Genomic DNA, 27127 nt, shown 5'->3' on the forward strand with positions numbered 1-27127 from the left:
GTAGTGTAATGGTCGGTATAGTGCACAGTAGGGGACCCAGGTCCCTATCCTCCCTCTACCTGTCATACTTGTGGTGGAAACTGTGACCCTCCCAAAGTCACCAAAACCGTACTATACCCACATAAGGGCTATTGGAGTGGTGTATAGTGGGGGAGAGTGTGTTTTGGGTGGGTTTTGGAAGGCTCAGGGGAAAAGATAAGGGATCAAAGGTGAGATGTGCACCTGGGAGCAATGTGCACCTGGGAGCATTTTCATGAAGTACACAGAAGTGCCCTATTGCTCTTCTGGGATATCGGGGGAACCAGTCTACTAAAAATACTGGCTCTTCCTACATCCCAATAGTATGAATCTCTAGGTTTTGCACTTATTCGGGTTTTTTTTCGAAAATGGACAAAAAATCAAAAACGGCCCAAAGCATAAAACCTTCAGTATTAAAAAAAAAAAAAAGGATAGACTTTCTTTTTTCAAAAATTACCTTCTATCCTATTCGGATTTTGGACGATTTGTACAAAACTTCCAAAGTCGGACTTAGATGTCATATTGAAAATGCCCCTCTCTTATCTTTTCCGTACAAAGACTCCAACTTTGGAATGCCCTTTCCAGTTCACTGAGATTACAATCTTCCCTATTGAACTTTAAAGCTAATCTTAAAACTTACCTATCAAAAGGTGAGTAGTGGAGTCCCTCAGGGATCGGTGCTGGGACCGATTCTGTTCAATATATTTGTGAGTGACATTGCTGAAGGGTTAGAAGGTAAAGTTTGCCTTTTTGCGGATGATACAAAGATTTGTAACAGAGTGGACACCCGGGAGGGAGCGGAAAACATGAAAAAGGATCTGCGGAAGCTAGAAGAATGGTCTAAGGTTTGGCAATTAAAATTCAATGCGAAGAAATGCAAAGTGATGCACTTAGGGAGTAGAAATCCACGAGAGATGTATGTGTTAGGTGGTGAAAGTCTGATAGGTACCGAAGGGGAGAGGGATCTTGGGGTGATAGTATCTGAGGATCTGAAGGTGACGAAACAGTGTGACAAGGCGGTGGCCGTAAGTAGAAGGTTGCTAGGCTGTATAGAGAGGGGAGTGACCAGCAGAAGAAAAGAGGTTTTAATGCCTCTGTATAAGTCGTTGGTGAGGCCCCACCTGGAGTATTGTGTTCAGTTCTGGAGGCCATATCTTGCTAAGGATGTAAAAAGAATTGAAGCGGTGCAAAGAAAAGCTACGAGAATGGTATGGGATTTGCATTACAAGACGTATGAGGAGAGACTTGCTGACATGAACATGTATACCCTGGAGGAAAGGAGAAACGGGTGATATGATACAGATGTTCAAATATTTGAAAGGTATTAATCTGCAAACGAACCTTTTACAGAGATGGGAAGGAGGTAGAACTAGAGGGCATGAAATGAGACTGAAGAGGGGCAGACTCAAGAAAAATGTCAGGAAGTATTTTTTCATGGAGAGAGTGGTGGATGCTTGGAATGCCCTCCCGCGGGAGGTGGTGGAGATGAAAACGGTAACGGAATTCAAACATGCGTGGGATAGACATAAAGGAATCCTGTTCCGAGGGAATGGATCCTCAGAAGCTTAGCTGAGATTGGGTGGCATAGCCGGTGGTGGGAGGAGGGGATAGTGCTGGGCAGACTTATATGGTCTGTGCCCTGAAGAACACAGGTGCAAATCAAAGTAGGGTATACACAAAAATTAGCACATATGAGTTATCTTGTTGGGAAGACTGGATGGACCATGCAGGTCTTTTTCTGGCGTCATCTACTATGTTACTACCTATTTACAAGCTATCAGTCGGAACTGGCCTGATTGTTGCAGAGCTATCTTACTGTTTTACCCTACCCACTTTATTATCATGATTGTAGTTCCACCTCACTGTCCTTATTGTGTCATGCCCTTTAGTCATACTTCACTTTTTATCTTTTTTCTTTTCTCACTATATTAGATTGTAAACCGCCCTGAAGGCTTCCATATGGTGGGGTAGCAAATATTAAATAACCTGGAAACTTGTAACTAGTAGTGGCTCCTTATTAGCTTGGGCAAAGTCACTTAACCCTCCTTTGCCTCACGTATAAACTTAAGATTGTGAGCCCTCAGGGACAGGAAAATACCTACTGTGCCTGAATGTAACTCAACTTGAACTACAACTGAAGAGGGGCAGAAGCCAAATTCAAATAAATAAATAAATCTAAATATGTCTACCACTGTGCCTCAGATAGGCAAAAAATACAAAATACAAAACTTTTCAAGACTTACTGGTTAAGTTTTAGGAACATATAATGATTTTGTGATGTAGTACTGAAGCCTTCTTACTCACCTTGTAACCTTGGGTACGGCTCTGACACCACCGGAGAAAGACCCCTCTCTTGGACCCTCCATATCGTCGGATGTAGTCTCCAGAGTCTGCAGCCCAGGCCTCACTACAGTAGCCATAAGAAAGAGAGACATATCATAGCAGTTCCTGACTTCATTCCTCTACTGATTGTGATTTGCTGGGGAAAATTAATGCCCTTATTCTGGTGATGTTATGGTACCATGGACTGACCTCAGCTTGTCTCGCATGGTCTCTGTGGCATGGCGGATAGGTGCACCCTCTTTTGGCGTCATTTCTCGGGTCTCTGCAAATGAGAAGCACACACCTATCAGCTTTAGGGGTCTAGCCCCCCCCCCCCCCCCCCAATACCACTGCTCAATGCCTGCTAGCCCTCTCCCTCACAATACTCATTCTCTCTCTTTTTTTCCCCTTTAAAGGGTCACAAGTATGGCCCAGAAAAGAAGCCACATTTGCCATAGGATTCTCACCTATCAGGGCTAGGTTCCTAACACTGTTCTGGCTGCTGCTTTTCACCACACCATCCTGTGGGAAACAAAAATATGTCTTGTTACAGTTAGCAAAACAGGTAAGAAACATACTGAATCCTGCATGGAGAGAAGACAGGGTTAGCACTAAACTCCCTTTATTTAATTTTTTCAACAATATTTTTACACCACTAATCTACAATTCTCAGCAGTTCACAACTCAAAAGAAGAAATACTGTAGTATAAAATAAAGTCACTTGTAACCATACAATAGACTAACAAAAACAAATGATGAACAATAAAAAAAGGGGTATGTTTACTAAAGTGCATTAGCATTTTTAATGCACCTGTAAATTTAAAGCACGTTAAACGCTAACACACCTATACATTTCTATGGGCACATTAGCATTTACGCGTGTTAAAAACGCTAACACGTCCATAGCGCCGCTTAGTAAACCTAGGCAAAAGTCTAAACAGACCTTAAATGGCAACCATGAATAGGTAAAGTAAGCAAAAATGTAGCCAGAACAATAAGTCTCCCTAAAACTCCTAAGTAGAGAAAACATATAATATTTAGGAAAAATCTTAAAACTTAGATTGGTTTCCAGTTGAAGTGATACTAAGGAATTCCAAAGTGATGGACCTGCAATGCAAAAGTTTGCATACAAGTCTGTACCGACTTCGAATTTTGGTGCCCTGAAACTTGAGAAGGCCCTAACCTGTTAAGCCTATTGTACAGTTCAGTTCATTCTTGATTAAGACAGATTCCAGCTGACACCATATACTATGCTAGCTAAAGTTCTCAACCATAAAAATCAGGTGAGCCCTAGTATAATGAATTTAAGATGTCCAAAACTGGATTCATCATGGCTTGTAGCACTGCACAAAATTTCTCAGCAGAACAGGCTTTTATCCCCAGCCCCCAAACACTTTATTTTTTAAATATTAGGCAAATCTAGCTTCTTTAATTGGGGAATCCTAGCCAAGCCTCCTTATGCATCAAATTCCATACCATGAAAGAATGCCGTAGCTTGTTATAACAAATAAATCCCGGTGCATACCTTTATTGCTCTATATGTGCCATTTTGGCTCAAATTTTCCTCGATCCTCTTCATTCCTTAGAAAAGAAGGTGGCACACAGCTTCTAGAATTATCTCCACCAGATGAAGCGAAGACTTAACTTTTAAATCAGGGTTAACTAAGGCTGCTGAGCAGAGATGGTGTTCACCTACAGACAGCCTGACTGACTGAAGAGGGCTTTATACTAGAATCAATGGGGATGGATAGATAAACAAAGCACCTCAGATAAGTAAAACACAATAACCTTCTATAAAAATAAAAAAAAGGCAATATCTGGAAATCTATGTATACTAATGCTGGGCTTCAGGTACCTTGGTCTGACTCAGCTTGGCTTTTCTTAATTCCCATATAGAAGCTATAATGGAATAGGCCAACCTGGATTAAATAGAGGTCATGCAGACATTGTATGTGGAGAAACACGAGTGTGATATAGTTATACTGGGCTATATTTAATTCTGTAAGGTCTATATATTAAAACAAAAATTCATGTATTCATTCAAAATAGGTTATATTCTTCCAGCTTTAGATGATAAACCTCCATCAGCCCATTAGTTGTTCTTAGATTACATGTGGATGGAAACAGTCCAGGTCACCCTGCTAGAAAATATGCATATAGCACAATCTCTCCTTTCTCCTTAGTTTCTCAGAAGGGATATACAGGGTTCCCCTACTGGGCAGATGTTTAAGCAACTTCTATATACTTTGACCTACTTTACCAGCTAAGGTAGCTCAAGATAAAGACTGTAAAACAATTTGGTCTATGTAGCTAAGGCTTTAGACTTGAAGGGCTTTGCCCCTGTGTGAATTATCATAGGCCAGGGTCTAAGACAATTATGTAAGGGTTTTATATTCAACAGAGTTTCCTACTAAAACTGTTCCCTCCTCCTGCTTGCAATATTACGGTATTAGATCCTTCTTTATTCTAGAAGAAGTCAGAATGTCAAAGTGTTGTGTAGCATTCTGCCTAGCAACTACTGATGTCAGACATAAGGTAAAGTCATATTGCATACGTAGAAGCTCTGGAAATCTATGCAGCACTCATACTGCAAGTTTCTAGTGGCCCTACACTTATGCCAAAGCTAGCTGATTTGCCAGCACAGGAATTTAGCCAAAAAGAACACCATTATTCTTTTCAAAAGGATAGACAGAGATTGAAAAAACACAACAGAGAGGGTACAACTCTCTAGCATGCAGGCTCAAAAAGAATCCAAGAAGATACTTCTCCAGTAACTTCTACTCTCTTCATCCCCAGTGGCGTAGCCACGGGTGGGCTTGGGTGGGCCAGGGCCCATCCATTTAGGGTTCAGGCCCACCCAACAGTAGCACACGTTTAGTGGTATCTGGTGGGGATCCCAAGCTCCACCAGCTGAAGACTTCCCCCTGATGGTAACGAAAACGCTACTCTCCATGATACCGGCACCTGTGCATGCTCAGTTTTCAGGGCATGCCTGCTGCAGACTGCCAAGGTGAAAGAAGCGTTGTCCCGCCAGCTGAGATATTTTTTTGGTGGTTGGGGGGAGGGGGAACACTTGGTGCCCACCCACTTCTTGCCTAGGCCCACCCAAAATCTGTTGTCTGGCTACGTCCCTGCTCATCCCTAGCACTTTGAGACAAACCAGCAAGGTCTATTGCATCAAAATCAGCTAAAATGTTTAACATTACAAGAAAACCAAAACCCTGCTTATCTAGAGCACAATAAAAATAAGCCACTGCACTAAAACTGTCTCTGTAGTGTGGCCCTGCTGAAAGCCACTTTGATGAGAACAAAGCTTGTGATTCGTTTTAAAAAAAAAAAAAAGCTTACTAGGGGACAATTCACAGAGTGCTCAATGCCCGATACATAAAAACTAAGCACCAATTTCTTACTATTATTAACAATTTATAGACCACTGTACCCAATGGTGGTGTTTCTCTGTCCAAGCTTTGTTGTTGGAGCTTTAATCACTATGGGAGTCTTTTACTAAAAGTTAGCTCAAGCTATCTGCAGCAGGTCCCATTTTATTCTCATGGGCCCTGCTGCAGATAACTCAAGCTAATCTTTAGTAAAATACTCCATATGTGAGTTATTTCAGCTGTAGCAGTGTTTGTAAAAATTCTAAGTGGGAGTATATGCTGTAATTTTAAATTTGATCCACACACAAAAAAATGGGTATGTTTTGTCAGTAATAATTTTCTTCATTTCCATTTGTGTTACACTAGAAATGAGGCTATGACAAGCCATTAGTTATGTACAGAACACTTCTGAAAGCATGTCAACAGCACAGTAATCTTCTAACCAATGCTTGGTTGATCGGCGTTATTAATCAATATAGCCGTCATAAGCCCTCTCATACATAACTTAGATTTGCTTTTGTTTCATCTTTCATTTCTAATTAAATTGTAACATGAGGAGACAGTCATTCTCATGTGGGGTTATATGATTACAATAGCAGCTTTTGTTTATAAGCCATAAGAGTGTTTGTCTGCTGATTTTTTCCAAAAGTGTTAAGTAGGGGGGGGGGGGGGGGTTATTTGGTATAAAAAAAATTTATGTTATGTGTGTTAAATAATATATGTAGGATGTATATATAGATTTATGACATGAAATATTTATATATGTGGTTTTGTATTTCATGTTATTTATTGCTTTATGATGTGTTTTTAGATACAAACTTTCTTTATAGGAATTACTTTTATATGGTATTGTATGGTTATCCACATTTTACAGCAATTTATCTTACATGATAGGTGGAAGCATTTTCCTTAATGATTCTAATCATCATATATGTGAAATAGCATCCATTTAATGAACTTTTACAAAGATTTGGCTGACCCTAAGATCTCTGTATGTGATTAATCAGGGCAATTCTATAATTAGACACGTGCACATAAATGGCACCTTAATTGGAAAGCATGTATATGTCTATAAGTTCCTTCATTCCTCTTTTTTTGTAAAAACCTTAACTGGCATTTACATGCACAAGTGCAATAGACGCAATTCATTAAGGAAGAATCTAAGTGCTATGGCGTGTAACTGAAAGGGAGTTGAACATGTTGGCGGAGCATAGGTGTGTCACCAAGCAATGTGCATGACTTGTAAAATACTATCAGTTGTGCCAATTGCATAATACATCTACTTACAGCAGCCATTCACATGTCATAGGTGGTGGCGCTTAAATATCAGTATTCTATAATGGCTTAGCATGCCATATTGAATTTGCATGAGCAGAACGAAGGAGATAAGAACATAAGAAGAGACACACTAGGTCAGACCAATGGTCCATCTAGCCCAATATCCTGCTTCCAGCAGTGGCCAATCCAGGTCACAAGTACCTGTCAGAAACCCAATTAATAGCACCATTCCATGTTACCAATCCCAGGTCAAGCAGTGGCATCCGCCATGTTTATCTCGATAAACTATGGATTTTTCCTCCAGGAAATTGTCCATACCTTTTTTTTAAACCCAGATATGCTAACCACTGTTATCACATCCTCCGGCAGCAAGTTTCAGAGCTTAACTATTCTTTGAATGAAAAAAATATTTCCTCCTATTTCTTTTAAAAGTATTTCCATGCAATTTCATTGAGTGTCCCCTGGTCTTTGTACTTTTTGAATGCGTGAAAAATCGATTCACCTCCACCTGTTCAACACCATTCAGGATTTTGCAGACCTCAATCATATCCCCCCTCGGCCATCTGTTCCAAGCTGAAGAGCCCTAAACTCTTTAGCCTTTCCTCATATGGGAGCAGTTCCATCCCCTCTATCATTTTGGTCACTTTTCTTTGAACCTTTTCTAATGCCACTATATGTTTTTTTTGAGATATGGTGACTAGAATTCAACACAATACTAAAGGTGAGGTCACACCATGGAGCGATACAGAGGCATTATAATATTTTTGGTCTTTTGCATCCCTCTTCTAATAATTCTTAGCACCCTGTTTGCTTTTTTGGCTGCCACCACACACTGAGCAGAAGATTTCAGTGTTTTGTCTACAATGGTACCTAGGTCTTTTTCTTGACTCCTAATGTGGACTCTAGCATCAGATAACTATGAATCAGATTATTCTTTCCAATGTGCATCACTTTGCATTTGTCTACATTAAATTTCATCAATTAGATGCCCAGTCTTCCAGTTTCCCAAGATCTTTTTGCAATTTTTCACAATCCTCAAGCGTTTTGACAACTTTGAATAATTTCATGTCATTTTCAACTCTCTCATTATTCTGATTTCCAGATCATTTATAAACATATTAAATAATACTGGTCCCAGTATAGATCCCTGTGGCACTCCACTATTCACCCTCCTCTATTGAGAAAAATGGCCATTTAACCCTACCTTCTGTTTATGGTCCAATAACTAATTGTTAATCCATGTCCCTGCAGCAAGTATCCAAAACCAATGGACCCGCTTTGCTGCATCCATTAAGTTGAACTGCCAGAGTTTAACTGACAGCAACTTTTCAAGAGGGTCCCAGTATCCACAGTCCCCTGAAGAAGCCATATGGTGAAACGGGTCCATTGGGTTTGGATACTTGCTTCAGGGACAGTTAAGTAAAATCAAACAAAGCTAAGTTCAACCTTGATTTATTTGAACTTCAGAACTGCTGTGGAGAGCTATTGCCTCATTAATGTTTTTTCACCAGAGCAATATGAAAATTTAAAAATTAGTTATTACACACCAGGTTGGATCAGGGGTTTTTATGACCGATGATTAAAGCTATGCACTGTGGTTTGAATGACTTTGATTCTTGCATATAACCAGATATTTAGCTGGTGACCACAGCTGAGGTCTTTTCCCCCCATTTATCCAGGGATATAAATGTCACAAATAAATAAATTATAATAGCACTAAAAAAAATTAATGGATATAATTGATAGCACTGAAATCTCCTTAAGCATTGAGGGGGGAAGTTACCAATATTTGCTACTGTTAAGTAACCCTTTTACCACATGTTGGGTTATTTTTGTACAGGGGACGAGCAGGAACGGGTTAGATTCCAGCAGGGTTGGGCAGGGACGGATGAACTTTCTGTCCCTGTACAACTCTCTACTGCAAAGATCTGCCAGGGGTAGCATATTGGGATCCTGCTGTGCCACAGTTTCTGAATCTACTGGATTAACTCTTGTGCAGAGACAGCCACTCTTCTCAGGATCCAGTATTATCAGTTCTATCTATTTGAGATTCCGAGTAGAGTTGCACAGGGACAGAAATCCAACCCGTCCCCACTGGAATCCAACCTGTCCCCATTCATTCCCGCCCGTCCCCACGGGGAATCTTACCCGTCCCAGCCAGAATTTAACCTGTTCTCACCTACAAGAATTTAATGGTACATTTAAAAAAATTCCTGTCAGCTCTCTCAGTCTCTAGGTTTGAGCCGCAGCACTGCAGGCAAGGAAGGAACAGAAGTTGGAACACTCTGGTGCGCACATATAAGACTTCTCTGATTCTCTGGCACTGTGTGCTAAGAGATCACCACATGCACACGTCAGTAGGTCAGGTGACATCTGATGCTCATGTCAGAACCTAGGTCTGCGCATCAGCCCGGAAGCAGAGAGGATTAATAGTAATAGTAAATGATAGCACATAAAAACCGGATCTGTCCATCTAGTCTGCCCAATAGTCACAATCTTTATCAATTCATGATTAAATCAACAATGAATGTGATATTATACACTTGATTATGGTCTTTCTGTGGCGTTTCTGGGACATAGACCATAGAAGTCCGCCTGGCCCTATCCTTATGTTCCAACTGCTGGAGTTGCCCTCAAAGCCCACTCTAGCCTATTAATCTTCTCATTTGCGGGACACAGACCGTAAAAGTCTGTCCAGAACTGTCCTCATGTTCCAGCCACTAAAGTTGCTGTCTAAACACTTTCCAGCCCATCGAAAACCAGATTGCCATATATGAGACACAGACTGTACAGGTCTCCCGGTATCGGCCCTAGTTCATCACATCAGAGTCACCATGTAAGCGTCACTTGATACATCCACATACATGCAGCCATTTAAGTTTAGGTTTTTTATACCTCCCATTTTCTAAATAGAGATCCTCTGTGTTCATCCCATGCCTTTTTGAATTTTGTCACCATTTGTATCTCTACCACCTCCTTAATGGAGGCTTTCCACATCTGTGCTGTTAAAGCAAGGAGAAGGAGGAGACAGCACTCAAAGAACACTCAAAGAACTTGGTACTCGGTAGGTGAGAGGCTGGCACAAGTGCAGGAGACACTTCCACGGAAACTCCACAGGAACTTCTTCCGTCTCCACAGGAATCCTACAGGAACTGCTTCCGTCCCCGCGGGAATCCCACGGGTTCCGCGGGATTCCCGCGAACTCCGTTCCCGTGCAAGTCTCTAATTCCGAGTCATGAGATGAGCGCTCTTTATGTTTATCTATGTCATCAGCAGACTATTCTCAGGAAGGGTCTTAGACTTCAGGAAAAGTAATGGAGTCATTAGCCAGATAGCAACATCTAGGCAAAGTGGAAAGTGATATTGTAAAGGCATTGGACTTACTTTTATTTACTTTCCTAACAAATAAGAGGGTGAAAAAAAAAAAAAAGAGTGAAGTAGCTGAAAAGGTAAGGGAAAATACAGTTTGTATTCACAAACTACAAGAGATCACATGAAGAGGAAGACCTAGAGAAAATAAAGAAGCTGTAGAAGTAGCCAGGAAAGCAAATATGAATTGGAAGAGTTATGCCACAGCTTGATTATTGCCTTGTACTTTTCAGGGGCATTAGCCAGAGAGAGTTCAAACGACTGCAACTGATACAAAACGTTGCTGTGAAATTGCTTTTTCAAGCTAAAAAAATATGATCATGTGACACCATTACTCAAAGTAGAACATTGGCTGCCAATAGAATATCGTATTACCTACAGTGGGGGAAATAAGTATTTGATCCCTTGCTGATTTTGTAAGTTTGCCCACTGACAAAGACATGAGCAGCCCATAATTGAAGGGTAGGTTATTGGTAACAGTGAGAGATAGCACATCACAAATTAAATCCGGAAAATCACATTGTGGAAAGTATATGAATTTATTTGCATTCTGCAGAGGGAAATAAGTATTTGATCCCCCACCAACCAGTAAGAGATCTGGCCCCTACAGACCAGGTAGATGCTCCAAATCAACTCGTTACCTGCATGACAGACAGCTGTCGGCAATGGTCACCTGTATGAAAGACACCTGTCCACAGACTCAGTGAATCAGTCAGACTCTAACCTCTACAAAATGGCCAAGAGCAAGGAGCTGTCTAAGGATGTCAGGGACAAGATCATACACCTGCACAAGGCTGGAATGGGCTACAAAACCATCAGTAAGACGCTGGGCGAGAGGGAGACAACTGTTGGTGCCATAGTAAGAAAATGGAAGAAGTACAAAATGACTGTCAATCGACAAAGATCTGGGGCTCCACGCAAAATCTCACCTCGTGGGGTATCCTTGATCATGAGGAAGGTTAGAAATCAGCCTACAACTACAAGGGGGGAACTTGTCAATGATCTCAAGGCAGCTGGGACCACTGTCACCACGAAAACCATTGGTAACACATTACGACATAACGGATTGCAATCCTGCAGTGCCCGCAAGGTCCCCCTGCTCCGGAAGGCACATGTGATGGCCCGTCTGAAGTTTGCCAGTGAACACCTGGATGATGCCGAGAGTGATTGGGAGAAGGTGCTGTGGTCAGATGAGACAAAAATTGAGCTCTTTGGCATGAACTCAACTCGCCGTGTTTGGAGGAAGAGAAATGCTGCCTATGACCCAAAGAACACCGTCCCCACTGTCAAGCATGGAGGTGGAAATGTTATGTTTTGGGGGTGTTTCTCTGCTAAGGGCACAGGACTACTTCACCGCATCAATGGGAGAATGGATGGGGCCATGTACCGTACAATTCTGAGTGACAACCTCCTTCCCTCCGCCAGGGCCTTAAAAATGGGTCGTGGCTGGGTCTTCCAGCACGACAATGACCCAAAACATACAGCCAAGGCAACAAAGGAGTGGCTCAGGAAGAAGCACATTAGGGTCATGGAGTGGCCTAGCCAGTCACCAGACCTTAATCCCATTGAAAACTTATGGAGGGAGCTGAAGCTGCGAGTTGCCAAGCGACAGCCCAGAACTCTTAATGATTTAGAGATGATCTGCAAAGAGGAGTGGACCAAAATTCCTCCTGACATGTGTGCAAACCTCATCATCAACTACAGAAGACGTCTGACCGCTGTGCTTGCCAACAAGGGTTTTGCCACCAAGTATTAGGTCTTGTTTGCCAGAGGGATCAAATACTTATTTCCCTCTGCAGAATGCAAATAAATTCATATACTTTCCACAATGTGATTTTCCGGATTTAATTTGTGATGTGCTATCTCTCACTGTTACCAATAACCTACCCTTCAATTATGGGCTGCTCATGTCTTTGTCAGTGGGCAAACTTACAAAATCAGCAAGGGATCAAATACTTATTTCCCCCACTGTATAAAATACTGCTTCTGGTATTTAAAATATTTCAAACAGGACTACTCAGGTTTTTTTTTTGTCACCTTGTTCGCAGCCTTATATTCCCGGGCGAGCTCTACATTCCAGCTAACAATCACAATTGTCTTTTCCTTCGTTGCATGTAATTCCATCCTTCACATTTCGGAAGGTGATGTTTAGTGCAGTGGGTTCTACACTTTGGAACACTTTGCTATACTTTTACATACGGAGCCCTCTCTCTCTTCTCATTTAAGGTTTTACTTTAAAAACACACCTATTTCAGTTGGCTTTCATTAGTTGTTTTTTTTTCTGTCAGACTTTCTTAACTTTAGGATCTTGTGAGATACAATAAAACAGTAACAACAATCTTGCTGTATTTGGCTTACTTTTCTTCGATTCTCTGTTTATATTGTAATTTTCATTGTATTTTGATGAGATTTAGCTATTTTATTGTATATAAATCGTTTTCACGGCATTACCCTAGGAGATTCATCAAATGAATGCAATCTTGAACCTTGAAATAGCTAATAAAATATGTTAGCTACAGGAGCATATTCAGATGTTTAAAAGTGGCACTGTGACACAAAAAGGCAAAAGGAGTGAAAAACATAGAGGTGAAAATGAAAAGACAGAACTGCTTTACAAATACTTCTGTTCGATGTTCACGGAGAAAGAGCCAAGAGTAAGGCGGCAGAAGATGAACACACATAGTGAGGCAGACCTTGAATGATTTTCAAAAGACTGCGAACAGCTATCTAAACTAAAACCGCACAGAGTAATAGGACCAGATGGAAACACTCAAGGGTACTGAAGGAACTTAGTGAAGTTCAGGCAACCCCACAGCCTGACTCTTTCCTTAGGGTTGAGATTGGTCCCACAGGCTTGGAAACAGCTGAATGTAGTTCCTCTTCACAAAAAGAATTAGTAGAGAGAAGGCTGGGAACTACAGGCCAGTTAGTCTGACCCTGCTTGTGAGTAAATTAATGGAATCATTGCTAACAGAGGACAGAGCAGTTCCTGGAATTCAATAGATTACAGGATCTGAGGTGGCCTGCTTTCACCAGAGGTAGTTCTTGACAGATGAATCTGATCATTTTCTTTGAACAGGTAGTGGGGGAGCAGTAGGTATGGTATACTTGCATTTTCAGCAAACTTTTGTTTATATGGTTCTGCATAGGTGGATTATAAATAAGGTAAAGCACCCTTCCCTTCATATGGGTACTAAAGTGACTGACTAGTTAGAAACTGATTGAGTGGAAGGTGACAAATATGAAGTGATAAATAGAGCTTAGTCCAAGGAAAGAGGCATTACCAGTGGCACGCAACAGGATTTCATCCTTAATCTGAATCTTTTCAACATTTTTGTAAACTATATTGTGAAACGGGTACGGGAAAAGGCTTGACTCGGGGGAGACAACCTGGAAGGTATAGAAAGGATGAGGAGAATTCTACCGAAACTTGAGGAATGATCTGGAGTGTAGCAGTTATAGAAACATGAAAAGATAGAAAAAAACGAAGGCAGATAAACACTGTATGGCCTATCCAGTCCATCTACTATCGCTTCCTCTCTCAGGGATCCTGTGTACTTGTCCCAAGCTTGCTTGAATTCAGATACTGTTTTTGTCTCCATCAGCTCCATTGGGAAACTGTTCCACAGATTCACCACCCTTTCCATGAAGAAGCATTTCCTCAACCTATTTCTAAATCTGTCCCCTTTCACCTCCACCCTATGCCCCCTCGTTCTAGAGCTTCCTTTCAAATGAAAGCCCAACTCTTTAACATTGCTTTTGACTCGTAACCACTCGCCTCCACCTACCCTCCTCTCCTCCTTCCTGTACACATTAATTGATTTGACTTGCTTACTTTATTTCTTGTCTATTAGATTGTAAGCTCTTTGAGCAGGGACTGTCTTTCTTCTATGTTTGTGCAGCGCTGCATACGCCTTGTAGCGCTACAGAAATGCTAAATAGTAGTAGTAGTAGTAAAGCCTCACCTCCTGTGTATTTATGCCACAGAGGTACTTAAAGGTCTCTATCATATCTCCCATCTTTCTTCCAAAGTATACATATTGAAATCTTTAAGCCTGTCTCCATACGCAATGGTTTAATGCTAAAAAAATGGAGGGTCATGCATTCGAGCTGAAAAAAAAAATCCAAGGGAATGGTATAGGATATGAAGTCCTTCTGTGAAACTAAAGAGTGGGATCTCAGAGTGATCCTAACATAGCCAAAGAGATAAGGTGGCAGCAAAAGCTAGAAATGGTGCTTGGGTGCATCAGGAAAGGAATGTCCAGCAGGAAAAAGTGGGCCATAATGCCTCTGTTAAGACCTCATCTCCGGTACTGTGCAGGTCTGGAGACTGCACCTTCTAGAAGGACAAACTGGATGGATTCAGTCCAGTCCCAGAGGGTGGCTACTAAAATAGTCAATGCTCTTCATCTTCAAGCATATAGGGAAAGACCCAAAGTATACATATTAAAGAAAGGCAGGAAAAGAGGAGATATAACGGAAACATTTAAATAACTCAAAGCCATAAATGCACAGGAAGCAAGACTCTTTCAGTTGAAAGAAGATGTGCTGAGAGAACAGGAAAGTTGGAAAGTGAATATTACTTTGCTGGGAGATTTGGGGGCTCATTTTCAAAGCACTTAGACTACAAAGTTCCAAAGGTTACAATGGGGCTCATTTTCGAGTGAGAAAAACATCCAAAAAGTGTCAAAGCACCATTTGGATGAATTTCTTCTCAAAACATCCAAATCAGTATTTTCAAAACCTATTTTGCAGACGTTTATCTATGCATTTCATCTGAGGTACGTCCAAACCACAAGGGGGTGTGGCAGGGGCATTTAAGAGGTGGGATTAGGGCGTGCCTAACACTTGGATGTTTTACAGCCATAATATAACAAAATGAAAATGTCTAGGACAAAAACTACAATGTTTTGGTCTAGACCTGTTTTTAGAACAAATAAGGCACTAAATTTATTTATTTATTTGCTGCATTTGTATCCCACATTTTCCCACCTATTTGCAGGCTCAATGTGGCTTACATTATGCCGCAATGGCGATCACCATTATCGGAATGATAAGTACAGAGTGGTGTTACAATTAAGGTATATAAAAATATCAAGTAAATTAGAAGTAACTAAATAAAATATCAAGTGAATTAGAAGTAAATAAATAAATAGTTCATAACAGGTAAATAAGAACAAGGACAAGGTATAACATTCAATAACCAGATGACCACTTGTGAGAATCAGGGTTGCCCCCCCCCCCCTTATTCCCCCAGTTCTCATTGACCCCCTCTCTCACCCACCCCCCAAAATGTGAATAAAAGTAGTACTTACCAGCCTCTATGACAGCTGCAGATGTTATGGCCAAGTCTATTATAGCAGCAAGCAGGTCCCAGGAGTAGTATTGTGGTGGAAAGTGTCAGCCCCCACCCCAAAACCATACTGTACCCACATTTAGGTGACCCCTTCACCCTAAGGGCTATTGTAGTGCTGTACAGTTGGGGGCAGTGGGTTTTGGAGGGCTCAGAAGACAAAATAAGGGAGCAACAGTAAGATGTGATATGATACAGACGTTCAAATATTTGAAAGGTATTAATCTGCAAACGAACCTTTTCCAGAGAGGGGAAGGCGGCAGAACTAGAGGACATGAAATGAGATTGCAGGGGGGCAGACTCAAGAAAAATGTCAGGAAGTATTTTTTCACGGAGAGAGTGGTGGATGCTTGGAATGTCCTCCCACGGGAGGTGGTGGAGAGGAAAATGGTAACGGACTTCAAACATGCGTGGGATAAACATAAAGGAATCCTCCTCAGAAAGAAGGGATCCCCAGAAGCTTAGCCGGTGGTGGGAGGCAGGGCTGGTGGTCGGGAGGTGGGGATAGTGCTGGGCAGACTTATACGGTCTGTGCCAGAGCCGGTGGTGGGAGGCGGGGATAGTGCTGGGCAGACTTATACGGTCTGTGCCCTGAAAAAGACAGGTACAAATCAAGGTAAGGTATACACAAAAAATGGCACATGTGAGTTTATCTTGTTGGGCAGACTGGGTGGACCGTGCAGGTCTTTTTCTGCCGTCATCTACTATGTTACTATCCAGCTTATTTTCGAAAGAGAAAGACGCCCATATTTCGACCCAAATCAGGAGATGGGCATCTTTCTCCCGTGTGCAACCAAATCGGTATAATCAAAAGCCGATTTTGGTCGTCTTCAACTGCATTCCGTCGCAGGAACGAACAAAGTTGATGGGGGCGTGTCGGAGGCGTGGAGAAGGCGGGACTGGGGCGTGGTTATCGGCCGAGGAGAGATGGTCGTCTTTAGCTGATAATCGAAACAAGAAGGGTGTTTTTGATGAGAATTTGGTCTGTTTTATTTGGACCCTTTTTTTTCAGGTCCAAGTACCAAAAAAGTGCCCCAACTGACCAGATGACCACCAGAGGGAATCGGGGATCACCTCCCCTGATTCCCCCAGTGGTCACTAACCCTCTCCCACCAAAAAAAACCCACTTTAAACTTTTTTTTCCAGCCTCTATGCCAGCCTCAAATGCCGTACTCACCTCCATGACAGCAGAATGTGTTCTATCCTGTGACAGCCTTTCCCTGGTTCTGATGTGGCTCTCGGGTGAGTGTGATACCTTTTCTGTTATGCGCACTGCAGAGTCACATCAGCAGTGCATTCTGGTGGATGTAGGATATTGGGCTCCGTGATTCCAGTAGCTTGTGTTAAATGCTCACGATGTTGGTAGTTGGTAGGCTCTACTCCCATGATGCTTTTCCCCCTGCTTACTGGGTCAGAGTGTGCCCTGTTTTGTTTCCGGTAGTCCATGAGGTAGTGGCCATTTTTGTAACACAGTTTTAGATCCCTTTCATATGTTAGCCACGTTACAGCACTTAGGGCCAGATGCATCAACCAAACGTAAAAAAAATCGAATTTGAAAAAATGAAGAATGCACCAAAAAAACAAGTCGCACATGTTCAGTGCGGTATTGTAAAGTACAATGCATTACAGATTCGTAATCCCCGTCGGTAATTGGCTCCTAAAACATGCGCAGAGCAGCCCAGCATTATGCTGGCTGCTCTGCGCATGCCACAAACTGTCAACACAAACGTATTAAACCTACGTAGGTTGCTTACCTCAGATGGGGGCGTGCGAGGGGGGGGGGGAATCGGGACGTGCGAGCATTTAGCTCTGTGATCCTAGCAGGAGAGTGCAGTTGAAGATGTCCTCCTCAAGACTCCAAAAGGACATCCTTCATAAACCCCCTTTCTAACAAAAGACCTCTTTCACTGTGATCCCCTTTAGCTCAGCAGAGAGACCTGGGCCCGCCCCCGGCTGGGGGAACAGAGGAAGGGAGGGGGACCTGGGCAGGCTGGGCTGCTTAAAGTTGTTTTCAGAACTGGGAAATTGGCTTCAGAGGAGAGCAGCGGCAACCTGGGGTGGGGGGCAAGGCCATCCATACAGGACGCTCCTGATGAGCGCCTTCTCCCCTCCCGATCCTTTTTTGATTTTTGTTTAGATTTTAGATTTTATGCAGGGGAAAGCTGGGAGTTGTTGTTTATCTCACTTTTGTTTTTTTTAATTTATTATTTATTCATTTAATCAAAATTTACAAGAAACTTCTTGTTTAGGAAAGTGTCAATCAAATAAAGATCTTTTACACAGGAAAATAAAGAGAAGAAAGAGCAATTAAATCATTACACTTTCAAAATTCTAAGACACTCAAGTCCATACATGGAGATCCAAGATTTTAGGAAATCTAAGGGAGAAATATAACAAAGGAAAAAATAAAGGAAATTAATCTCTGCTAAGAAATTGTGCACCTTCTAATGTTGCCTCTCCAATTTAACTGAGGCTAAAAGCGATGATACATGAGCAGGTTCAGTAAACATATACTTCTTGCCCCCCAGCCTTATTATGCACTTGCAGGGGTATCTAAGAAAAAAGGTACCCCCCCAAGTGCAAAACTTCGGGCTTGAGGAGCAAAAATTGTTTCCTCCGTCGTCTTGTCTCTTTCGAGACATCAGGAAATAGCATAATTTTAAATCCCATAAAAAGTTTCTCCTTATTGCGGAAAAAAAGACAGAAGATCCAATTCTTATCAGGAATCAATGCGACTGTCGCCACCAGTGTAGCAGCAGTCGCCAACTGGGAGTCAGAGGTCTCAAGCAAAAGAGAAATATCCAACGGTTTTTCATTATCTGGATTAATGTTCCTCTCTGGGACATAGTATACTTGGGAAAAGGGTGGAATATCCTTTTCCAAGATGTTCAAAACTTCACAGAAATATCGTTTCAACATTTCCAGAGGGAGAACTGTTTGTATCCTTGGAAAATTGACAAATCTCAGATTATAATTCTTAGTAAAGTTATCAAAAACCTCCATTTTTTGTCTGAGATTTGTCACATCTTTTATAATTGTAGTTTGTAACGTTTCCACTTTCATAATCCTTTGGTCAATTTTTTCATTTAAAACTTTAATCTCTTCTCCCTCTTTTTGTAAATCAGTTTCAACATGTTTTACCCTAGGTAAAAGCTCATTAGTTTGTTTAAGGAAAATTTGTCCCAAATTAGACATCAAGTCCCACAATACTTCTAAGGTTACTTCCTTTGGTTTGGCCAGTAGCTCCTTAGGTAATTCAAACCTTACTGAAATCTGCTCATCTTCTTCACTCCGTCTCTCAGTCTCTCTCCCCTCGTTTTGCTGCGGTTCTTTGGGCAAAATGCCCTCCATTCCTTCCTCAGTTAGAAGTGACGCTTCACCCCAAATCTCTTCTGGGCCCGTGCCTTGTTCCAAGGGGGACCCTGTAGGGTCAGAGAGGAAGGAGCTTGCGCCGAGCGGTTGGGGAGGTGGAGTTCGCGCTGCAGGACTCAGCGTTGTTTCCAAGCCAGGGGAAGCCGAAATCTCCTGTTCGCCGGCGTTCCCAATCGGCGGAGTGCTGCTATTCTGCACAATTGTCCGCGGCCTCATGAAACGGTCAATAGGATCCGACAAAGGAGACGGGAGCGGGGAAGCTCTGCCCGCTACTTTTCCTCTTCACTTCGGCATCACAGGAGCGAGGTATGGGATGTCTTAGCAGATCGCGGCCATCTTGGATCTCCTCCTCTCACTATCCATCTCACTTTTGTTTTTAAACATGCCAGCTTGGGTTTTTATGGTGCAGGGGGAAGTGGGGAGATGACAGCTCTGGCCTTTACGACTGCTCTGACCATACGTTAAATATGTCGCGGTAAATGATTCGGTGTAATCATTGGTATTGTTAGTGCATCCCGAATCGTCCACATTACAATGGTAGTTACTCTTTTGTATTCTGTTTTCGTTAGCTGCTTGCTTCGTCGGGAAAAAGGCCTTTAATGCATGCTACGGTTAGGAATTTCCTTCGTTAAAGGGTTGTTAGAGGGTCGTTAAGGTTTAGTGCATCTGGCCCTTAGTTCTTCCCTTGAACGTTGCTGAAAGAGGGCATTGTACAGCATTCTGCCAGCTCTGACCTACTGCTAATCTCAGTACCAGGAAGACTCTTTGCCAGTGGGGCACAACCTCTGATCTGCAGTTAACTGTGAGTAAACGTGCTTATTCAAATAAAGGACTTTTTCAAAGAGATTACTCTTCAGGTGTCAACTGGTGTGCCAAGATTATACAGCAGCAACAAGTCCTAGAGGCCTGCGTGTATGCAGGTCCCTGGAGCACTTTTAGTGGGTACCGCAGTGCACTTCAGGCAGGCGGACCCAGGCCCATCCCCCCTACCTGTAACACTTGTACTGGTAAATGGGATGCCGCCAAAACCCACTGTACCCACATGTAGGTGCCCCATTCACCCCTAAGAGCTATGGTAGTGTTGTACATTTGTGGGTAGTGGGTTTTGGGGGAGGGGGGTTGGGGGCTCAGCACCTGTGGTAAGGGAGCTATGCATGTGGGAGCGTTTTCTGAAGTCCACCGCACTGACCTCTAGGGTGTCCAGTTGATGTCCTGGCATGTCAGGGGGGCGAGTGTACTACGAATCCTGGCCCCTTCCATGACCAAATGGCTTGGATTAGAATGTTTCTGAGCTGGGCGTTTTGATTTTCCATTATCGCTAAAAAAAAAAAACAAACGCCCTGCTCACAAACGACTAAATCCATGGCATTTTGGTCCATACAAACCGTATTTTCGAAACGAAAGATGGACGCCCATTTTTTTCGAAAATACGGTCTGTCCCACCCCTTCACGTACCCGTTCTCGGACATAGACGCCCATGGAGATGGGCGTTCTCGTTCTATTATGCCCCTCCACGTGTACCTGGGAACATTTATATGAAGTCCACAGCAGTGACCCTAGGATGCCCCAATGCCCTCCTGGGATGTCTGTGTGACCCGTACACTAAAAATGCTGGCTCCTCCTACATTCTCAATGGCTTGAGTTTTTACGTTTTCCACTTGTGCGTTTTTGTTTTTTTGTTTTTGTTAATGGCTCAAAGTGCACAAAACACAAAAAGATGTTATATATGGTATTTTTAAACAAACAAACAAAAAAAGCTAGATGTTTTGCTTTTTCAAAAATGGCTATATTTCCTATACAGATTTGGGACATTTAACGCAAAATGTCCAAAGTCTGACAGACGTCATATCGAAAATGCCTCTTTAAGTAACTTTGTAAGTCTAAGTGCTTTGAAAACATACCACACCCGATACATCTCTTCGGTCTTCTTTTACAAAGCAGAGCTACCGATTCCCAGTGCGGCAAATGAAAGAAAGCCCATTCAATTCCTATGGGTGTCCTCTCATTTGCCGTGTAGGAATCGCTAGCATGGCTTTGTAAAAGAAGCCCTATGGTGACTTAAAGCTTGGGATAGAGGAGAATTTTAGGTTTTGACAAAATCTGTATTAATTTCATTACAAATTAAGCACTGGTAAAGCCCAAGATCATTACAAGGTACGTATCTGATAGCTTATCTGTGCTAAATTTCTTTTGCTTTGTGTTTCATTTTGATGCACCAAGTTTCGCGGAGTCACTGGAATTTAAACAAAGTGCGTTTTTCTTGCCATTTGCAATAAATGGAAATTTGAATATTGGATGCAGTTTTATGACTTAATGCTGTGCTTATATTATTGCTATACTAGTAAAAAAAAAAAGGCCCGTTTCCGAAACCAATGAAACGGGCGCTAGCATGTGGCTTTTTGTGTGTGTGTGTGTGTATGTGTCACAGAGTTATTTTGTGTGTGTGTGAGTGTGTGAGGGTGCGGTGTGTGTGCAGGTTGTTGATGTGTGTTTTTTTTTGTTTTGTTTTTTGCTTGGGGGTTGGGGGATGTGCTGTGCTGTCCTTGGTCGCTGTTTGCTGCTGGCTGGGTCGCGGGTAATCCTTCCAGCTGGGCCGCAGCTTGTCCTGTTCGCCCACATCCCAGATGGTGACGGGCACGTTGTTTTCCGGCTCCTCTGACTCAATGTCAAGCGATCCCAAATATAGTCTGTGCTATAGGCCCTCTGGCACTCTTCAGTACTGGCATTAGGCATTTAAAAATTTCTCCCCCCCCCCCCCCCCCTGTCTATTTTTGCACATACCCACAGCAGGAATATTCTTCTCTCGTTCCAGCGGTGGTTCTGTGCTCTCCGTGCCGCACAGATAATGAGCCATTCTGCTGGGGAATGCTCCTCCCTGATTGTCACATAGTTTCCTCTGATTGGTCCGTCTTATGTTGCCTAGTGTTGCCTGGGAACGGTGTTGTGATGGTCCTTTGTGTTTCAGAATGTTGAGGGTGTTTTTTCTGATTGGTCAGTCATGCGAGGGCGGGGCAGAGAGACATGGTCAGTGTTGTGGCTTCACCACCATGAATCCATGAACCCTTCAGGGAGTGACTGAGTGACTTCAGAACATTGTCTTCAGAACGTTGAGGGTGAGTTTTATTATAGTAGATTGTTGGTAGTGAATTTTTTGGTCATTTGGTCTTTTTCTCCATATTTGGAATATTTTGCGAGAGCATTAGACTGTATTTTTCATGTTTTGGAAGGGGACATATGTGACCTGTGACTAAACTACTGTAGCCCATAGGTTAGAATTTATTTATTTTATTTATTTACTAGTAAAAAAGACCCGTTTCTGTTAGAAATGAAACGGGCGCTAGCAAGGTTTTCCTTGGAGAGTATGTTTCAGAAAGAGCGTGTGTGAGAGATGGAGTGTGTGTGTCAGAGAGAGAATGTGTGAGAGAGACAGAGTGTATGTGTTTGTGCGAGAGAGAGAGTGTGTGAGAGACAGTGTTTGTGTTTCTGTGTGACACTGTGTGAGAGAGAGGGACAAAGACAGTGAGTGTGTGAGTGAGAGTGTATGTATGTGACAGACAGAGAATGAGTGACTGCGTGTGTGGTGTGAGGAACCCCCTCACCCCCTCCCTCTCCCCTGCCCCCTTGCAGCCAGGCATGTGCAGTGACCCTCCTCTCCCTGTGTTCCCCCTGCAGCCACCCATGCCCATCAACCCTCCTCTCCCCCTGCTGCGTCCTTCCTGTCTCCACTGCTCCCCCTGCAGCCACCCATGTGGTCTCAGGCTCCCCCCCTCAGCATCCCTCCTGTCCCCCTGCAGGCACGCATGTGCAGCGTCCCTCCTCTCTCCCCTGTCTTCCCTGCAGCCAGCCATGTCCACCGACCCTTCTGTCCCCCTGCCCCCCCTGCAGCTACCCATGTCCAGCGACCCTCCTCTCCTGTGCAGCCACCCATGGCTGAGGACACTCCTCTCCTTTTTCCCTGTTTCCCCCCTGTGGCCAGCCATGTCCATCGACCCACCTGTCCCCCCTGATGACCACCAACCCTTCTGTCCCCCTGCCCGCCCTGCAGTGTCCATCCTGTATCCCCTGTCCCCCTTGCAGGCACCCACCCATGTGGTGTGTGGAGCCCCATCCCCATCTCCCTGTTCCCTGCCCCCCCTGCAGCCACCCATGTGCAGCGACCCTCCCCTCCTCTCCCCTTGCTTCCTTCCAGCCACCCATGTCCAGCGAGACCCCCCCCTTCCCCCCCAGCCAGCGCAGCACCCAAAGAAAGCCCCTTGTCCCCCCCTTCGCGCATCACCGGACCCCCCCCCCCCCCACCGTGGTACATCACCAAGCCCCTCGCCACCCGCAACCGCTAATACAAACTGTGTCCGGTGGCTGCTGCTTCTGTTATTCAGCAGCAGCAGCCCGTACATAAAGAAAACAAACAAAAAAAATCCTCCTAAAACGCACCTCCGTTGAGAAGTATCTCACATTGGCTGAAGTCTCAGCATGCGCTCCTCCTCTCCCCTCTGACGTCTCGGCGTTTCTCCGGGGTCTTCCGGCAGGGGCACTGACGTTGATGGGAGAGGAGGAGCGGCTGCAGAGACGTCAGCCAATGTGAGATGGTTCTCCACGGAGGTGTGTTTTAGGAGGTTGCTTTTTTTGTTTGTTTTCTTTATGTACAGGCTGCTGCTGCTGAATAGAAGCAGCAGCAGCCGCCGGACAGAGTTTGTATTAGCGGTCGCGGGTGGCGAGGCAGTCGATATGTGGGGGGGAGAGGGGCTTGCGAAGCGGCGGGGGAGGGGTTGGGTGATGCGGCGAGAAGGGAAGGGGGTAGGGGCTTTCTGATGCCCTGTTGCACGGGTTGTTGTAGCGATGCGGCGGGAGGGGGCACTTAGAGGTGCACCGTCGAGGCTGTTTGTGTGTGTGTGTGTGTGTGTGTTTGTTTGTGTGTGTGTTTGTGAGTGTGTATGTTTGTTTGTTTGTGTGTGTTTGTTTGTGCTTGTGTGTGTGTATGTTTGTATGTATGTATGTGTGTGTGTTTGTGTGCTTGTGTTTGTGTGTGTGCTTGTTTGTGTGTTTGTTTGTGCTTGTGTATGTTTGTGCGTTTGTGTTTGTGTGTGTGTATGTGTGTGTGTGTTTGTATGTGTGTGTGTTTGTGTATGTTTGTGTGTGTTTGTGCTTGTGTGTGTGTATGTGTTTGTATGTGTGTGCATGTGCTTGTGTGTGTGTATGTTTGTGCTTGTGTGTGTTTGCGTTTGTGTATTTGCGTTTGTGTGTGTGTTTGTGTGTGTGTGTTTGTGTTTGTGTGTGTGTGTGTTTGTGTGTGTGCTTTTGTGTTTGCGTTTGTGTATTTGCGTGTGTGTTTGTGTATTTGCGTGTGTGTTTGTGTATTTGCGTGTGTTTGTATATGTGTGTTTGTGTGTGTTTGTATATGTGTGTTTGTGTGTGTGTGTGTGTGTGTGTGTTTGCGTTTGTGTGTGTTTGCGTTTGTGTGTGTGTGCGTGTTTGTGTGTGTGCATGTTTGTGTGTGTGTGGGGGGGGGGGGTTGCGGGTGGCTTTTGTGGTCGTTTGGTTGGGGAGTTTGCCAGCAGTCTGTAGCAATTCCTAGGCAGGGGGAGGAGTACGGAAACACTCCCCCTGCCTGGGTCGTTGTTTGTTGGAGGGGGTTGCCAGTTGGTAGGGGTGCCTTTATGGATCCCTTTACTCTCTGTGTTCCGCCCTTGAGGGCAGGGCAGAGAGACATGGTGAGTTGGATGGCTTCACCACCATGAACCCATGAACTGTTTAGGGATTTTGCAGATGGCTTCAGCAGGTTGTCTTCAGAATGTTGAGGTAGCGTTTTATGTACAGACTAGTAAAAAAGGCCCGTTTCCGAAACAAATGAAACGGGCGCTAGCATGTAGTTTTTTTTTTTTTCTCCTGTAGTTTTTCCTTTGAAGAGAAAAGCACTGTATGAAGTGGCGCTGTCCTTTCCCGGGGTGATTGAGGTCAGGGAATCCTTGAGGTGGGTTAGGGGTTGCCTTATGCTGGGGATGTTTTTTGTTGGTTGGCAGGAGAGCAGCACTGTCTGGGGCCGTCAATTTTTTTTTTTTTATATTTGTTATTGGTTTTTCAAAAATAAACAACCTCTACTGATACAAGCTTCTGATAAACTTATTACATCAACTACATACAAACAATGCAGATCGTACAGCTCATATGCTCATTTCTTTTCCCCTTCAATTCTTCCCCCCTCCCTCCCCCCCCCCCCCCCTCGGGTGTGCATCATCCTGCCTCATTCCACTCCTTTCCATTGTTCATATGCATCCCATACTTTTTGAAACTTTTGAAGCTGACCTTTTCGCAATGCCGTCAACTTTGACATTTGATACAGGTGATGTAACCTGCCCATCACCACCTGCATGGCTGGAGTCTCCTGCTGCTTCCAGGCCCGAGCGAGCGCTAATTTTGCTGCTCCTAAGACATGGATGACCAGCTTGTGACTATGTATGGGGCTCTTGCTAGGTCTTACATGCAGAAGACAACTCTCTGCCGTTTTCGGATAGCTAATCTCAGTCATTTCCTTCACCCTGTCCATGATCTCCGTCCAGAATTTTTGAACCTTTGGGCATTCCCACCATATATGCCAAAATGTGCCTTTCCCTCCACAGTCCCTCCAGCAATTTGTCGACATTTGTGGGCAGAATTTCTGTAGTCTAACTGGGGTATAGTACCACCAGTATAAGATCTTATACCCATTCTCTGCCAGAGGCTGGGCAATGGAGGGCTTCAATAGGTGTCTATAGCTATGTGTCCACCACTCTTCCGTATAGTTACCCTGTAGTTCCTCCTCCCATTTTCTAGTATAGAATCCCAGTGGGGACGAGAGCAGAAGCAGAGCTCTATATATCCTCGTTATGCCACCCCTACCCCCCTCCTTGTCTCATTGCCTTTTCCACCTCCGTCTCTGCCAACTCCAATTCATCCCTAGCTCTTTTAAGTATATAATTTCTGATGCAGTTATAATAAACTAAGTCCCTCTCCTCCAATCCGTACTCATCTTGCAGCTCCTCAAATGACCTCATCTCTCCGTTGACCCAAATTTGCCCCAGTTGGTAAAGACCCCTCTTGGCCCAGATCTGAAATACCCTCTCCTCCCTCCCCAAGGGGAACCCTGGAGCATCTTGTATTGCCATCTGTTGGAAATATTCTCTTTCTGGGAAAGCCCGCTTTCTTAATTGAAGCCAGGTATGTAAGATGTGGCTCAAGCCCAACGGAACCCTCTCAATTATCTTTAAGAGTTCCTTTCTCGGTTTCCAGAGTGCGTCCCCTGTGTATCTAGTCCCCATCCATGCTCGCTCCCAGTGAAGCCACTTTTTGGTATTGGTCGGGTACCATTCTGCGCATACCCGCAGTTGCGCTGCCTGGTAGTAGAGAAAAAATTTGGGACCCCCATGCCGCCTTTGTTCGGCCTTTGGTACATTACACTTCTTCGCACCCTGGGTGGCCGCTTCCTCCAAATATATGCAAAAACCTTTTTAGTCAACTGCTGGAAAAAGATACGCGGTATGGGAACTGGAAGCGCCATAAATAAATAAAGCAGCTTCGGCAGGAGCATCATTTTTACCGCATGTATTCTACCCAACCACGAAATCGTGAGGCCCTCCCACCTATCCAGTTCTTCAAAAAGCTCCCTGACCTTCTTAGGGAAGTTTTCTTGATATAAAAGCTCTATTCTTGGGGTAATCATAGCCCCAAGATACCTTATTGCCCTCGCTGCCCATTTAAATGGGTATAATTTCTGCAGTTCCTGGGCCTCCCTCTGCGGAACCGTAAGATTAAGTATTTCGGACTTAGTGGTATTAATTTTAAAGCCCGAGAGCTCCCCATACTGCAAGATCACTTCTGTAACCTGCTGTAGCGATTGTTTAGGCTGTGCCAAGGTCAGCAATACATCATCCGCAAACAGCATAATCTTGTGCTCCCTCTTACCTCTAACCACCCCCCGTATACTCTTGTGTTCTCTAATCCTCTGTGCTAATGGTTCAATGGATATTGCGAACAACAGGGGCGATACCGCACACCCCTGCCTCGT

The 27127-nt window shown here is 43.8% G+C and overlaps 1 protein-coding gene across 2 annotated transcripts in view; it reads right to left on the reverse strand.

Moving 5' to 3' along the window:
* LOC115474065 (cytospin-B-like) overlaps window positions 1–27127 on the reverse strand; it is a 167074-nt gene that overhangs the window by 52986 nt on the left and 86961 nt on the right. For both annotated transcript variants that reach the window (XM_030209372.1, XM_030209373.1), the window contains exons 9-11: window positions 2808–2862; window positions 2551–2623; window positions 2323–2425 (exon numbers count right to left, since the gene is read on the reverse strand). In XM_030209372.1, the coding sequence (XP_030065232.1) occupies window positions 2323–2425; window positions 2551–2623; window positions 2808–2862 (231 nt within the window). The remainder of the gene's footprint in view (window positions 1–2322; window positions 2426–2550; window positions 2624–2807; window positions 2863–27127) is intronic.

Source organism: Microcaecilia unicolor, chromosome 7 (assembly GCF_901765095.1).
Source record: "Microcaecilia unicolor chromosome 7, aMicUni1.1, whole genome shotgun sequence".
NCBI lineage: Eukaryota > Metazoa > Chordata > Amphibia > Gymnophiona > Siphonopidae > Microcaecilia > Microcaecilia unicolor.